The 18175-nt window shown below is 38.7% G+C and overlaps 1 protein-coding gene across 1 annotated transcript; it reads right to left on the bottom strand.

Moving 5' to 3' along the window:
• LOC139455651 (uncharacterized) lies at positions 1-3076 on the bottom strand. Its single transcript, XM_071237207.1, has 3 exons — positions 3058-3076; positions 568-626; positions 1-228 (listed from the first exon to the last, which is right to left on the bottom strand). Exons 1-3 carry the CDS (start codon positions 3074-3076, stop codon positions 1-3), a joined length of 306 nt encoding a protein of 101 aa, XP_071093308.1.
• Positions 3077-18175: the final 15099 nt, after the last annotated feature.

Raw genomic sequence — 18175 nt, 5'->3', positions numbered from 1 at the left:
CTAAGCGTCCATCTTAACACGGAACACTCTCCTCAAGAATCCAGACACACGTGACAGGATGACTCGAACTGGGGACTGGGTCGGGGTGTCGTCATCATCGAGGTTGATATCGACGAAGATAGGGGCATCACGGAGGACGGGGGTAGAGAGAGGGGCAGGGAGAGAGGTGGGAGGGGTGGGCAGCTCAGACAGGGGGTCAAGGATGGTCATGTATCTCCCAGGACGATGCTGACAGGGAGGAAGAGAAGGACATGTAGAGAGTGACAGAAGATGAAAGTAGAGAAAGATGAGAGTAGATGCTGGAAATTTATGAAGGGATATCCATGATCTTAAGAGAGCGTAAGGGTGATTTATTAAGGTACAGTCAAACACTGCTGTGTCGAAGTTCAAGGGACATGTGTAAATACCTCGAGAGGTTCAATACAACCGGAAAATGATGAATAACGAAGAAATGTGTAGGGGCCAAGTTTTTACTTCGAGAAAACACAACGGTGTTTGACTGTGTGTGGTTATTACTGAATATATATGTATTAACTCTAGAGAATTACTGATTCCAAAGACACCCACTTGACGAGGAGGGGCCCAGATGTCAAAGTTCAAGGGGAACCTGATCACGAGGTCAAGAGCTGTCGAGTAAGAAGGAATGAGAGTCAGAAAGACAGGAGCAACTGAACAGTATATAACCGAGTTTTAAAAACATTCACACGTTCTGTTGATCCTTTGTCATCATAGTCAAATAATATATTACTCTAAAACGTGGAGGGCGATGATCACATCAGATCACATCAGTGGATTAAGTCTTAACACTTAAGTGCAGGTTTGAAAAGTAGGATATCCAGGTCGTGGTAGAGACAGGTTACAGGTCACTGATGAGGTAGAATAAAATTACACAACCTTTGGTAGACAATACGTATGGTATTCTTTGGGGTATTTAGAGTTGCAAGAGAATTATTTAAGACATGTGATAACATAACTATATGAAGGAATTGTTTACTAAAGGTTTGACTGAAAGCAGAAATGTATATATTCATTTAAAAAGGACAAGAACCTGAAGGTCAGTGCTGGAGTAAATTCTCACAAAAATTGTTTTGGTTTTTTTCTTGGTGAGTACACTTTCCAAATGGCCATAATGTGTACATTTTCAGAATACGACATGCAGAAACATGTCAACTTTAGTGATTTTGTTCTGATATTCATTGAGTCTCCCAGTGTCATGTTAGCGCCTTCAACCTAGACAGCGAGGCTCTCTAAAAGCAGCGTTAGAAATTGGTACTAAACATTGAGTCCTGTAGTCCTTGCCAAACTGCCCAATAGTTAAGATATCACAAGGACATGTAAACATTTGCCCTTTCTGAAGGTTTTGCTAAATGTTACCATTATAAGGACTAGTGGACTAAAACTGTTAGTTTCTACTGCTGCCTGAAAGCATCATGCTAACATCACTGTTGAGATTAAACTTTGTTGCAACAGTTGTTGGAGATGTTCCTGATCTATTTATACATGATGGTCACTCCCTTACTAAGACAAGGACACCAGCGGTAGAAACTAACATTTCCAGACCACTAGTCCTTATAATGATAACATATAGCAAGACTCAAAAATGGCATATTTCTAATAGATCTAGTCCTTATGATACCTTAACTATTGGACACTTTGTCAAGGACTACAGGACCACAAATTTCTAACGCTGGACATGCATATACTGGACAGAGGAGCGTTTTTTTCATCTTTATGTTACTCCTAACATATGAAGAAGTATAGTTAGAAGACAACAGTTTCAGTACTTTCATGATAACATTGAAAGGCAACTCATAATGGATACCCACTGTATGGTTTGTTTGTTGTTTAACACCACACTCAGCAATATTCCAGCTATATGACGGCGGTCTGTAAATAATCGAATCTGGACCAGACAATCCAGTTATTGCCATCATGAGCATGGATCTATACAATGATGATACGATGACATGCATCAACCAAGTCGGCTAGCCTGTACGACAAGCATAGTCGCCAGTTACTGCAAACATGGATTGCTGAAGACCTATTCTCTGCCCCGATCATCAGGGGTCAACAGGTTGGTTGGAACCCTAAGTTAGGTAAGTTTGTTCATTTGAAGATGTGTCCTATATTCCTTGCCAAATCTGCCCAACAGTTAAGGTATCATAGGGACTAGTAGAAACTTGCCCTTTTTAAGAGTTTTGCTGTATGTTATGATCATGAGGACTAGTGGACTGAAACTGTTAGTTTCTATCGCGGTGTTACTATAATAATAAAATTGGTGTTGTTGACAGAAGTATTCACAACCATCATAATATGGTCTAAAGTACCTTGATATTGGGCAACTACTGACAACTTGCCTGTTATCTAAGAACATACAAAATCCTCACTTTTACAAAAAGATGGCAAATTGTACTGTCGTAACCTAAAAATGCCCAAGTGAAGTAACTGTTAGGGCTAATAAGATTAAGAGCCAAATATCCTACATTTTGGACAGGAATACGAATTACTAAGAGTTAATTAGTGATTCAGAAATTTAATTCCGATAGTAATCAAGAACCACTGCACCATTCATCGCCGAAAACATTATTACCCTAACTGTCCTTAGACCATCATTACTAACAGACCAAAGTGACATCATATGATTAGATCTAGATCTAAAAGTATTTCAAATTGAAAAGATAAATCAAACAAAATATGAATGTGTTGTTTATTAACAGAGGAGACTGAAAAGGCGATCTTACTAACGTGAAACGGATCTCAACATAGGACAAAGGCACAAGCCGGCAGTATGTTCTGAAAGTTTCCTCTTTTTCATAGGCGAGATCTACTTCAGATTCAGCAAGTAAATAACAGTGGCAAAAACTAACATTTTAGTCCTCTAGTCCTTATCATGATAACATATCGCAAAACCCTTAAAATGGCAAATTTCTACTAGTCCATATGATACTATTGGGCAGTTTGACAAGGACTATAGGACTAGTGCCAATTTCTAACACTGAATAAGTCATAAAAGAAAGAAGTAAAGACAAGATAACTAATTCAGAAGTGATGGCATACCTTGAGTGTAGGAACTCATAGTGTTTCCAGACGAAGTTGTGAAAAATACGAGGCAAAGAGCAGCAGCAACGAAGCAGGATATAGTAGCAGTATGATAATCACAATGGCGATATCAGTAGTGAAACTGTCGTCATGGTGACGTCATAAATCTCGCGAGACTGTCATAATATCACGTGACGGACTGTTTTTCCCCTGCTCTGCGCATAACAGGATCCCAGGTAGTTGAAAACCAACGAATGTTGTAGGCCTATATTATATGTATGCATATCAGACAAGACGATAGTGGTAACACAGAGCATCAAAATCTAGCCGCAAGTAGGCTTCAGTATAAGTATGATGTCAAAAAACGTTTTGTGGACTACACTGGATACACTCTTCAGTAAGTAATTTAACTCTCAAAATTCATTATAGGCCTATTATATGAGAGGCCGTTGAAGTGAAAGTGAAGATCCAGGGTAGACTACGTCTTCAGCAACCCATACTTGCCGTAAAAGGCGACTATGCTTGTCGTAAGAGGCGACTAACGGGATCGGGTGGTCAGGCTCGCTGACTTGGTTGATGCATGTCATCGTATCCCGATTGCGTGGATCGATGCTCATGGTGTCAATCACTAGATTGTCTGGTCCTGACTCGATTATTTACAGACCGCAGTCATATAGCTGGCATATTGCTGAGTGCGGCGTTAAACAACAAACAAAACAAAACAAAAAAGGTGAAGGTGAAGTGAACTGGTTAAATGACAGTAATGGTCACCTACCCAAATAATTGCTAGCACTATGCTTATTCGAAGATTTATAGTCCCATATATATGCTGCCTTGATAAGGCAAACAATGCGGGAAAGTGTATTTTTTCATTTCCAAAGCCAAGGCAAAAATACTTTGTTCAAGGTAGGGTTGTTTTCCGAAACATCTCTCGTTTAACGTCTTCGTAATCAGTGACATTTTGGTAAAGTTTGTATAGTCACCAGGCACATGCTGAATCTGTGCCTTTTGCTATTCAGTAATATTCATTTTTTTAGTTTAACCGCTTCCCTGGCAAAAAAATGTAAGACTATTCACAAATTTCACACATCGATATATATACCACCTACAGTGTAGGGATAAAGGAATACATTATTGGAAGGTAGCTTTCGTTGAGGGGTACATTTACAATACTGTGGCATTGCATCAGAACCGACATCTAATTACAATGAAATTTCAAACTGCATGAACGGCACGTGGTGCACGTACACACAGAAGCCAATACAAACATTCCGACACGTTTATGGCGATTTGTTGGGACGTCAATATCACAAGTCGCCCGAATGTTTTGGCAAATCAAAAAGTGTCATTTCTCAACTTTGAGACAAGTACCATCAAACGGATGGGGTTGCAATGAGACCTGGGCGTGGAAGGTCTAAAACACCACACTTTAGTCCTAGGTAATATCATCTCATTACATTAATTGCACTACGCAATAGATTCAAATCTACTCCTGTTATCAACAGAGAATTCCGTACAATAACAGGAAGGCGAATTTCAACATCTACCGTTAAAAGCCGGATAAACCCTATCAGCTAACCATAGGCGGCAAAGATTGGGGTGGGCTAGGTAACACCAGGAACGGGCTGTGCACAATTTATTAGTTCAGAAGGGGATTAGCCAATGTCGCAGTTTAATTACACCTCTTACTGACGATTCAAGGTGTTACTCCCGATTCACAGACGGCGTTTTTGGTGACGTAGCGGCGGGCGGTATGTCAGGGCAACCCATGATCGTTATGAGGACGGAAGTGTCAGGGTGTGGGGCGGTATCACACATGACAGGCGAACTGATCTGGTTATTGTAAATGGACATTTGACTGGCCAGCGATATATTGACGACATATTGCGTCCTGTCATTGTTCCATTTGCTAGAATTATTGACAGAAATTTTGAACTTCAAAAATGATAGTGCCAGATCACATCGTGTCTAGGTCGTCAACGATTATCGCCGACGAGAGGGCGTGTGGACATTGGACTGGTCCACGAATGTCCCTGACAACCCCCAATTACAGCATCTGTGGGAGGGTAAGCCAGAGATCCAGCACCCCCAACGTGGCCCAGTTTGGGGTGGCTTTTAAGGCGGAATGGCAGACAGTACCAAGGGTAACCACACGCAAGATAATCAACAATATGTCATCAGCTGTCGCGCATGTATCGCCCAACATGGTGGACACACCAGATATTGATATACACACGCCCGAAAATTTTTATCTTCATTACACCTTCACTATAAATTCATCAGTTCCCTAATTTTTTGTCCGTAGTTTATGAAGCTATAGTGCCATTTGTGTACGCACCAAACAAGTAAAGAGCCTGTTACTGTTTGAGTAATGTTGCGAGAAGTTTATAGTTATAATTGATGTAACTTTGCTGTGGTGGTTAGAATCGTATTTCATCATATGGATTAGTAATTTAGGGGAGATAATTCCGTTGGCCTTAACCGATGATGATGGTGTACCGATAAGAGTTACCTCCCTTGGGAAAACTTTAGATGGTGTCTAACGAAGAAGCTTGTATTGATTCGTTTCATGATATTGGCGATAATTAGCGCCCAATTACGGGCACGTGGCACAAACGCCACAAATGGCAGAAATGACTTCGGTTCCAGTTGCACTTTTGCTGCCAATATGACCACCCAAACGTTTAATCAGATGTATTTCACGGACGTCCACCCGAAGACGCGGCCACGTGGTTTACGAAATTTAACGCATTGGTGGTTGTGACTTAAGGTGAACAAATAGGGCCCGTACTTATGATTATTTTCAAGGTTCTGAACTTTTGTGGTTTCAAACAATAGTAATAAATCCCATATGTATCCGTAATGTTACATACTCCAGTTAATCCTTCCTGACAGCATTCCATCGACAATCAACAACGCGGTTATTGAAACAACATGTTTTAGGGGAGGAAATTGGTTTTAAAATATTTAAATAGTTGATATCCATAAGAGGTTTACCTTCAGTGTATCACAGGGAAGCTCAGAGTATGCTGAAAAGATTATGCCTCATGTGGAAGAGTTTTGATGGACGGTTTTCCATAAAGTACCACTGAGATTCCATATCCCTATATGTTTTTCCAATTTGTTTCCTGAACCTAACAAACATAATATTAATTAGCAGTAATAGTGTAATTGAAACTCCTTGAAAGGGTCTTGTGTCTTGCTATGCATCTTGAAAAAGTACATAACTCCACATGTTTTTGTTATTATACCATCCGTGATGGCCTTGAAGATCCGGGTTAGCTAGATTAGGTCTTCTGCAACCTTGCTTTAGGCGACTAATGGGATCGGATGGTCAGCCTCGCTGACTTGGTTGATGCATGTCATCGTATCTCAATTGCGTGAATCGCTGCTCATGATGTCAATCACTGGATTGTCTGGTCCTGACTCAATTATAGCAGTGATATTGCTGAGTGCTTTGTTAGACAACAAACAAATAAACAAACAAAACAAAGAGTTTAGTACTTTTGAGGCCAAGTGACCTTCATACAGTTCAGGAATAATTTCAGTGTTTTGCATTTTCCAACCAAAATTCTCTGGTTTACGAAGTTCTCTTTTGGGATAACGAGAAGGGGTCCAAATCCTCGTCTGTCACATGGCACACTTCAAATGTTGTCTGAAGCTATCCTAACAAGGTCTTGCAACTTAATTATCCTCTTTTTATTTCTTTTTAGAATCATAGAGCATGGACACTTGTTTTCTAGAAGAAGCAACATCATTGTCAACATCATCACCTCCCAGAATAGTGGCAAGAGAAGGAAGCATCTTGTCTTTTGCAATGGTAGCCTTTTGATGAATGCTGAAGTTGCCTGTAGAGTCGTACAAAGTGGATTTGAGAGTGAATCAGGAACTTCGTGAACTGGCATAAATCGAAGCTTGTCTGTATTTCCTAATGCCTGATTCACATGGATTATTTGTGGAAAATAGTGAATAAATACACAGGACCATGTAACTATTAATAATAATAAACAAACTCGCACAGGTCTCGCCTGAGAGTTTGTTTGTTATTATTATTAGTTACATGGTCCTGTTATACATAAGACCAAAACATCAATATCTGGAGACTTGATAACAACCGACCCATGATGCCTCTATACAAGTTCCACATAACTGTACATGGCATGAAGCAACATACAAGTATCTGCCTCTTCCTGAGAACAACTCAACTCCTCCACCTGATGACTTCTATCTCCATGTGATGACCGTAGTTTCTGAACCATCTTCAAATTCACCAGCTGGAATGATTTTCTGGTTTGATTGGATTCTATTTGGGAGTAGAATTTCCATCTTTCCACACAAAAAACTACTTGTTTGCAGAAGCATTAAATAATTTACTCCAGTGTGGAATTTGTGTACCAGGTGTTATGTGATATTCTTTTGTTCCCTCTTCAAGATCATTCAATTTCTTTCATGGAATCTTTATGGTTATACTGATCAAAGATATCAACTATTGGATCAGCCTTGCTGAATCCACGTGTGAGGCTATCATGTACACATCCCCGATAAGATCAAGTGTAGCACAATGTGTTGGTTTCATTGCAGGAATGATTGACATGGCATCCCTGATGGAGACTGGATAGCCTTTCTCCCACTGGCAGAGCTGCAAAGCTGTGTGCCCTGTCTTCAAAGTTGTGTTCAAGTTCTGCCTCTGAGGTTTTTCTGGATGTCATGTAAAAGAACTTGTTTGAGCGTAGGAGCTCATGGTGTTCACAAACGAAGATGAGCTAAATATGAGGCAAACAGCAGCAGAAAAGTGGCAATGTGATAGCAGTACCACGTTCTGACTAAAGTTGGGTAGCTAAGCCAGGTAGAACAAGAGAAATTCAGTGGTGTTGAAAATGTTATTTGAGGGTAATGTTTTTATAGTTGGATTCGGAGGTCAAGGTTTGTTTTTTATTGATACTTAGACACCCAAATAAATGTCATAGCTTACACATTTAGATTAACATTGTTTCAACTAGCGATAATTATTGAATGTTTTGGTTTATGTGACAAAATATTTATGGTTAAATGATTTAGAACATTGCATGATATTTTGTTTTCATACTCTATGTGTTATGTATAAACTATATTTTATGACTAAGTTTAGGTTAGGTTCATATTTAATGCCCATGATAGCAGTATGATAGTCACAACAATGGCGATATCAGTCGTAAAACTGTCGTCATAAATGTCGTGAGACTGTCGTATCACTGGACATGATGTTACAACTTGACTCGTTTTCTTCCAACTCTACACAAGTGAGGATCCCAGCCATGTTTTCAGTTGTGTCAGGTTGAAAACAAGTGAGTTGTATAGGACTTGTATGCATATCAAGACAAGCCAAAGAGCATCTAACTCTAGCTGCAAGTAGGCTTCTGTATAAGTATGATCTTAAAAATATTTAAATATATAAAATAGCAACAACAATAATCAAAAACGGTCCTTGTAGACAACACTTGATACACTCTTCAGTAAGTTAACACTCGACCTTCATGTAGTGGCTGTGAAAGTGAAGACAACTATTGCAAAAAACGGAAGACTTTTCATATGTTTTGATGGTTGTAGTCACTTTTTTAACTTTGTATTAGAAATTTAGGGGAGATAATCCTGTTGGCCTTTATCGATGGTGATGGTGTAACGATGAGAGTTACTTCGCCTGTGGAGACCCCAAAATGGTGTTGTACAATGCAGTTTCTCCCACTGGTAGAGCTGCAAAAGTGAAAAAGCTGTGTGCACTGCTTTCCAAGTTGTGTTCAAGTTCTACCTCTGAGGTTTTTTCTGGATGTCATGTATTAAGAAATTGTTTGTGCGTAGGAGCTCATGGTGTTCACAAACGAAGATGAGCTAAATATGAGGCAAACAGCAGCAGAAAAGTGGCAATGTGATAGCAGTACCACGTTCTGACTAAAGTTGGGTAGCTAAGCCAGGTAGAACAAGAGTAATTCAGTGGTGTTGAAAATGTTATTTGAGGGTAATGTTTTTATAGTTGGATTCGGAGGTCAAGGTTTGTTTTTTATTGATACTTAGACACCCAAATAAATGTCATAGCTTACACATTTAGATTAACATTGTTTCAACCAGCGATAATTATTGAATGTTTTGGTTTATGTGACAAAATATTTATGGTTAAATGATTTAGAACATTGCAATGATATTTTGTTTTCATACTCTATGTGTTATGTATAAACTATATTTTATGAATAAGTTTAGGTTAGGTTCATATTTAATGCCCATGATAGCAGTATGATAGTCACAACAATGGCGATATCAGTAGTGAAACTGTCATCATAAATGTTGCTAGACTGTCGTAGTATCACTGGACATGATGTTACAACTTGACTCGTTTTCTTCCAACTCTACACAGGTGAGGATCCCAGCCATGTTTTCAGTTGTGTCAGGTTGAAAACAAGTGAGTTGTATAGGACATGTATGCATATCAAGACAAACCAAAGAACATCTAACTCTAGCTACAAGTAGGCTTCTGTATAAGTCTGATCTTAAAAATATTTAAATATATAAAATGGCAACAAAAATAATAGAAAACGGTCCTTGTAGACAACACTTGATACACTCTTCAGTAAGTTAACACTCGACCTTCATATAGTGGCTGTGAAAGTGAAGATTACTATTGCAAAAAACTGAAGACTTTTCATATTTTTCTGTATTAAGGATGATTTGCACAGAAATAGGGAACTATTGTGCTTTTTGTTTTCACCTCAAACCCGGAAGGAGCCTGTTCCTGTTTGGGTAATGAAGTTTAGTTATAAGTGATATAGCCTTGTTTTGATGGTTGTAGTCACTTTTTAAAGTTTGTATTAGTAATTTTGGGAAGATAATCCTGTTGGCCTTTATTGATGATGGTGATGGTGTAACGATGAGAGTTACTTCGCCTGTTGAGACCCCAAAAAGGTGTTGTACAATGCAGTTTCTCCCACTGGTAGAGCTGCAAAAGTGAAAAAGCTGTGTGCACTGCTTTCCAAGTTGTGTTCAAGTTTTGCCTCTGAGGTTTTTTCTGGATGTCATGTATAAGAAATTGTTTGAGCGTAGGAGCTCATGGTGTTCACAAACGAAGATGAGCTAAATATGAGGCAAACAGCAGCAGAAAAGTGGCAATGTGATAGCAGTACCACGTTCTGACTAAAGTTGGGTAGCTAAGCCAGGTAGAACAAGAGTAATTCAGTGGTGTTGAAAATGTTATTTGAGGGTAATGTTTTTATAGTTGGATTCGGAGGTTAAGGTTTGTTTTTTATTGATACTTAGACACCCAAATAAATGTCATAGCTTACACATTTAGATTAACATTGTTTCAACCAGCGATAATTATTGAATGTTTTGGTTTATGTGACAAAATATTTATGGTTAAATGATTTAGAACATTGCAATGATATTTTGTTTTCATACTCTATGTGTTATGTATAAACTATATTTTATGAATAAGTTTAGGTTAGGTTCATATTTAATGCCCATGATAGCAGTATGATAGTCACAACAATGGCGATATCAGTAGTGAAACTGTCGTCATAAATGTTGCTAGACTGTCGTAGTATCACTGGACATGATGTTACAACTTGACTCGTTTTCTTCCAACTCTACACAGGTGAGGATCCCAGCAATGTGGGTTGTATATGACATGTATGCATATCAAGACAAGCCAAAAAGACAGAGCATTCAACTCTAGCTGTAGGTAGGCTTCTGTTTAAATCTGATCGTCAAAATATTTAGATATTTAAGACAACTAAAATAATCAAAAACGGTCCTTGTAGACAACACTTGATACACTCTTCAGTAAGTTAACACTCGACCTTCATGTAGTGGCTGTGAAAGTGAAGACAACTAATGCAAAAAAACTGAAGACTTTTCATATTTTTCTGTATTAAGGATGATTTGCACAGAAATAGGAAACTGTTGTGCTTTTTGTTTTCACCTCAAACCTGGAAGGAGCCTGTTCCTGTTTGGGTAATGAAGTTTAGTTATAAGTGATATAGCCTTGTTTTGATGGTTGTAGTCACTTTTTAACTTTGTATAAGTAATTTTGGGGAGATAATCCTGTTGGCCTTTATCGATGGTAATGCTATTTGAGGGTAATGTTTTTATAGTTGGATTCAGAGGTTAAGGTTTGTTTTTTATTGATACTTAGACACCCTAATGTAAGTATAATGGCTTACACATCATTTAGAGTAACATTGTTTCAAATAGAGATAGTTATTGAATGTTTTGGTTTATGTGACAAAATATTTATGGTTTAATACTTAGGTGATTCAGAACATTGCAAATTTTTTTTGTTTTCATACTCTATGCGTTATGTATACAATATATTTATGAATAAGTGCCATTGAATTATTAAGGTTAGGTTAGGTTCATACTTAATGCCCATGATAGCAGTATGATAGTCACAACAATGGCGATATCAGTAGTGAAACTGTCGTCATAAATGTTTAGAGACTGTCGTAGTATCACTGGACACAAGTAGGCTTCTGTATAAGTATGATCTTAAACATATTTAAATATTTAAGACCGTAACAAAAATAATTAAAAACGGTCTTTGTAGACAACACTTGATACACTCTTCAATAAGTTAACACTCGACCTTCATGTAGTGGCTGTGAAAGTGAAGACAACTAATGAAAAAAAATTGAAGACTATTCATAATTTTCTGTATAAAGGATGTTTTGCACAGAAATTGGAAGCTATTGTGCTTTTTGTTTTCACCTCAAACTTGGAAGGAGCCTGTTCATATTTGGGTAATTGGCGAGGAGAAATTTGTTTTGATGGTTGAAGTCGTTTTTTTTAATTTGTATTTGTAATTTAGGGGAGATAATCCTTTTGAATTTTATCAATGATGATGGTGTAACGATGAGAGTTACTTCCCTTGTGGAGACTCAAAAATGGTGTTGTACAATGCAGTCCTTCCAATTAAAACCAGCAGGATATACAGGTCATAGGCAAATCCAACCATCTGGTCATCACTATAATCTGAATGGACAGAAAATGAGACTCCATCAAAGTCAGAGTCTGCAAAGTAATCCACACACTCAGGTCAGTGTGCATTCTGCTCTTCCTCCCCATTCAAGACCACCCCATCCTCAATATGTTCAGCAATTTCACCAGCTGTACCACACATCACCTTGAGCAAGAGGATCAACCTGTGTATGTGGTTGTTGTGCAGATCTCTTCTTGAACTCACCTCTGGCCTTCTGAATTCCAGTAGTGAATGGAAGGTGTGGGATCAAAGTCACTGATTTGGGGGAAATGCATCTTCTCAGTCATCAGCTTGGTCATTAGTTGGCTTGGGAATCGATTCCTGTAATCAATTTTTGTTTCATGACTTAATATCGTTTGGGCGTAGGACCTCATGGTTTTCACAAATGAAGATGAGCAGAATATGAGGCTAACAGCAGCAGAAAAGTAGCCATTTGGTAGCATTATCATGTTCTGACTAAAGTTGGTTAGCTAAGCCAGGTTGAACGAGTAATTAAGTGGTCTCGACAATGTTATTTTAGGGTAATGATTTTACAGAAAATCCTCTCTCACTCTCTGCGGATCACAAGTTGAAGACAGATGCATTCAAACATTTGCACTGTTTGGTTGCCTGACTTGAACCAACAGGTGCACTACGTTTTTGAGCAAAATGAAGATTTGTGTCCTCTTGTGCCTTCGTGGGCCCTTTGAGTGATCTTTATACCACTTCTTTTGAAAACTGCTATCTGTCATTCTTACTCTCTTTGCTTTGAAATAACCTCTTTGTGTGTTTGAAGTTCTTAGCAGGTGGCGGTATATTTGGCAAGGAACACCACATCTTCCCGTCACAAAATGGCCTCATGAAATCTGGGGACGCACAGAAAAGGAAGCATATCCGCTACCAGAAAGAATACTTACGAGCCCTACAGCAGTCCAGTAATGGTATCATCAGCAAGTAACTTGATGTCCATTGCACGGCGTAGAGTGCAAAACTACCGTTGTCAGATCTCTCTTCTACGTCTGCTTTGCGTCTGTAAATTCGCTGGATATAGGTTTCACAAAGGAATCTCAGTATTATGAGTCATTTACCTTTTTTACAGTTTAAAATAAAACGTAAGAGTCTCCTGAAATTTATAAAATAATGCCCGAGAACAATGTCAATTTCAATTTTGAACATTGTATCATGCTGCTTGGCTAGCTGTTGATTGTATCTGACAAAAAATGGGATAATCTTTCCAGCCTTGTATTGAGGAACAGGTAGTATACACTGATTAAGCATCCTCAAAACAACCCATGTCAGATCTTTCTTGGAACTTAGACTCTACAAACTGAATTCAATTATTTCCAGGGGTTTCTCATCTTCTGATGATTCAAACGATTTGGCATCTAGGAATATATTCATTACTCGACGTAGTGTTGATGGCAAATGCTCTCTGGATTAATCTGTACAACTTCAGATTGTCACTTCCTGAATGTCACTACACAGAACTGTTTCAGCATTTCTATGAATCTCAGTGGCATGGCTGTTCTGAGAGAGACAACTTAAAGGTCATCTTCTATAGTGTCGTGAAACTTTTTTCAGCTCTTGTTCACCATGTTTTGTATCGCTTAGTGATATGGTATTACTCAGAATAATATTTGGGTGTCCTCTTCCTGGAAATGTTTGTACAGTTATTCTGCCATCATAATAACTGGACAATTTGTCTTTGCCGGGACAATTGTGCTGTCAAGATTTGATTTAAGGGGGTACATAGACTTCCAAGGGCCTGAGCATGTTCCAAGAAAGGCGAATCAGTATCATTTTCCTGCACCAGTTTCTGGAAGGCAGTTTTCTCAGCAAGGGCTATGCTTTGGTAATCAAAGATAACGTTTCATACAGTTCTGGTGATACATGTAGAAACCTTTCCTAGCCATAGAATATTCACTAAGGATTTTACTAAGGACATTGTTGTCATTGTTTTAACATTTCAAATGACTGAATGACATAACTTTTTAACGAATATTTGGTTATTTAAACCACATTATATAAGACGGCTTTTTCCAGATAAAAGGATTATCACCGTGCAATGTGGTAGGCAAGCAGTGTATGTCAAAGTCACATTTAATAATAGGGGCCCATTCAGGGATTGCAGTTGCCTGCCACAGCAAATATTGAAATTCTTATCACATTTGCAACTGTAATGCAGATTTATTATGTTTGTGGTGAAATAATCATGTATTATTCCACTACAACGTGGCTATTCTGAATCTGGTGGATTGGAAAGAAGCTATGGCAGAGAAATCAAAGTTGACTGAACACAAACCAGTATTTTCAGTTGGAGAAAGTGTATGTCGTTCTGTGTTGGTAACGGTAAGACGAGGAAGCTGAGGCCTTGTACAGACAAGTTCCTGCTATATTGCGGAGATTCTATCTGAAGTACATATGTTACACTTTGAAGAAAATGTGATGGACGTCTAATCCACAACAGGGTCCCTATCAGCAGACTTAGACTGAGGAAGTGGAACCTTATGAGTTAGAATCCACAACTATCTGTTGTGTTATGTTAGCTGAGTCCACAACAAGGTGCATATCAGCAGACTTGAACATGGCTGAGAGAGTGGAACCTGACGACCCCACACCTCCTGCAAATACTAACAACATTGAGCCATCAGTTCTTGATAATCGAGTGCCCTCTACCAGTGACAAGTCTGCTGAAACTTTTTTGTTTGTCGTTTAACGCCGCACTCAGCTTTATGACGGCGGTCTGTAAATAATCGAGTCTGTTATAGACAATCCAGTGACTGACACCATGAGCATTGATCCACGCATTTGGGATGTGGTGACATACATCAACCAAGTCAGCGAGCCTGACCTACCGATCCCGTTGGTCGCCTCTTACGACAAGCATAGTCGCCTTTGACGGCAAGCATGGGTTGCTGAAGACCTGTTGTAACCCGGATCTTCACGGTTCCTGTAACTGAAGCTCAAGACACTGTGCCAGACTGTGTTTCCAGCTCAAGTTGTGGTTTGATATAGTTCAGTGTTAGTTAATCTTGTTGATTTAGTGCTGAAGTTGATAGTCACTGTGATGATAGACAGATAATGTACGCACTTGGAAGTGAAAGAGTTAATCATTATTCATGAGCTCCTATGCTAAAGTACAAACGGTGTTTGCGCCCTGTATAGTCAAGTTTAACTTCTGAACATGAATGTCACAAACTGACTGTAGGTTCACCATTATAAGGTCCCCGTGAATATCCGGGTTACGACATAGGCAGATATGCCTATGATTATGACAGATATGTACTTGTGAATATTTCATAAATGATCGAAATGAATTCTTCTCCACCCTCATCGACAAACTGGATATCGAAAGTTATGTTCAAATTGAACTTCTGGAAGAAAATGATATGCTCGCACTATTCTGGGACTCAGTAGACATACATGTACAATCTGGAATTATGAACCAGTTTACATGGGAAAACATATCATTGATATTCTGTGAATATGTCTTAAATTTCAGAAACGTATCAGATTAACCTCAAATTAATCTGTTGTATCCTAATAGTGCTCACTTGTGTACATAGTAAATAACGAAAATATATGTGTGTGTGTGTGTGTGTGTGTGTGTGTGTGTATGTATGTATGTTTGTATTTTATGTGTTAATAATGCACCCATCTTATTAAATACAAGCACAATGCATTTGCTCGGAGAATATCAGAGATTCTGGAGGAAATAAAGAAAATCATTCATTCCATTCATTCATTCATGCTTGATGTAAAAGGCGACTATGCTTGTCGTGAGAGGCGACTAACAGGATCGGGTGGTCAGGCTCGCTGACTTGGCTGATGTATATCATCGCATCCCAATGTGCCTAGATCGATGCTCATGTCAATCACTTGATTGTCTGGTCCAGGCTCTTTTATTTACAGACCCCCGGAATATTGCTGAGTGCGGCGTTAAACAACAAACAAACAAACAAATAAGTATAAGACTTTGCTTGTTAATGAATGTAACAGTTCCATTTTGTTGAGGAACTTCATCCTTGTGTACCCATTTTGAGGAAATTCACGGGAATGTACTTGAATTGTATTTCATCACATCTCTATTGCACCAGCAAAGCATTAATATTAAACTTTTTTCTGTAAGCATATGTGTCAAGGATGTTGTTTTAGTACTGTAGTTACAGTTTTGTTTATGTGCAAGGTATTATGATGAAGTGTAGTGACATTGATTTTTAAAAAACAAAACATTAGTCTTGCACAGGTTACAGTTTTCATTTCATCATATTATAGAGCCAGTATTGCCATGTTTTAGCGTTTTGTAACCGTGCTGTGCAGAATACTGCAACACGATATCAGTATAGTGTACATTTTAAATTTTTATATTTTATATTTTATATTTGAGTTTTGTTGATTTTCTTTGTTTTCCTTTATTCACAAATATTTCAAAATGTGTTTTGTTTGAGTGTTTGAAAAACAGGGTGATGTGGCGAGAAGTTTAGAAATAATTGATGTAACTTTGTTCAGATGGTGATAGTTTTATTTCAACATGTGTATGAGTATTTAAGGAACGGTCCAGGGGAGATAATCACGTCTTTTCCGATGAGAGTTACTTTCCTTGAGGATAACATAAACGACCTCCTCTGATGCCTATTTGCTGTTAGATTTTGTTGCTCTGCATCACGTTTCTTGTATCTCCATTCTGTTATAATAAATATACTCGCCTGTGACTAATGTGAAGGGACTGCTATTTGAAGCGTCGTGTCATTCGAATATGGCTCAAAAGCTGTTTGCATTGGAAAGGGTTGAAAATGAAACTCTGTCCGCGAACATACTGGACAGAATCAACGTCCTAAAAATTCAACGTTGTCAGCACTGGACACGCAGTATTTTCTGAAACCATTATCTCAAATATTAACACCATTTAAGAAATAGTACCTTACAAGTACCACTACCGTTCCATTATGTATGAAGCACGATCAATGTCACGTACCCTCATTCCACTGATACTAAACACTCACTAGGGACTCAACACGTCCAGCTGTCGACACCTGTGGCGCGCCGGAACAATGGGTTCACGCTTGCCTGAAGTACGTTTCTTGGTGTGGCAGTATCATATCTGTACACGTGGGTTTTACTAAAACTGTAAGCCTCCATGGCCTGCACACCGCATTATGCTGACAAACGGAGATACTGTCACAAGCAGCGTTATACCCAATTCACTCACTCACTCACATACTCAAGTGATAAGTACACCAAAGTATTTACAAAGATGCACAACACAGATTAAGGTTCACATTAGGATTTTATTCCAAAGTTTCACTGATACGTGTTTATAACTGGCGCGATACACATCAGATGGAGACGAAGGCTGCTCAGTGATACATCACGGCGAGTGGAGGGCTACATATCTTCTACCTGTGAACAGACGGAAAAAAATGAATTACCTTAACTGTGATACAATAGAAGCATGTCATCGATCCCAATTGCGTGGATCGATGCTCATGATATCAATTACTGGATTGTCTGGTCCAGACCGCCGTCATATAGCTGGAATATTGCTGAGTGCGGCGTTGAACAAACCAACCAACCAACAATAGTGAGTAGATAGCATGTGTACAGACACTGACAGCTTTCTCTGGTATACTTCTGGACTGACTTATGGAATGTTGACTTGAATGTTCATGTAGAACGCATTACGTCATTGTCAATACTATATATTTATCGCAGCGTTTGACAAAGGACAAATGTATAATCCATTAGTGTTACAATCACTGACATGGTACATGAATATGCATATCGTAATTGAAAGCAAAATTGGATGTTCTGGTGTTGATAAAACTGGTCTCAAGTTTAGGGATTAACTCAGAGCACCTGCAACTGGGAACCTGGTCCCACTTGCACAAAGCGATCTTAGTGCTACGACTATCATAGGACATGTTATAGTATGGGAGTAACGATCATCTTAGCGCTAAGATCGTTTAGTGCAAGTGGGCCCTGGTCAATGAAACCAATTTGGACATTGCATTGCAGAGTTAACTTTCCTTCCAACCTGCGCATGAAGTCAACCACTGGTTTCCCTGGTCCAGATTATTGACAGGCGGCTTTAATATAGCTGGAACATTACTGAAGAACATTGACTCACTCACACACTTATGCATAATACTAGCATTC

Source organism: Haliotis cracherodii, unplaced genomic scaffold (assembly GCF_022045235.1).
Source record: "Haliotis cracherodii isolate W230 unplaced genomic scaffold, xgHalCrac1.p SCAF_11, whole genome shotgun sequence".
In the NCBI taxonomy this organism is placed as follows: domain Eukaryota; kingdom Metazoa; phylum Mollusca; class Gastropoda; order Lepetellida; family Haliotidae; genus Haliotis; species Haliotis cracherodii.
This window is presented reverse-complemented; position numbering and strand designations above follow the sequence as displayed.

Coding starts and splice junctions, on each gene's coding strand:
- LOC139455651 (XM_071237207.1), bottom strand. Junction 229..567: donor TCTGGGCCCCTCCTCGTCAA/GTGGGTGTCTTT, acceptor CCTCCCTGTCAG/CATCGTCCTGGGAGATACAT.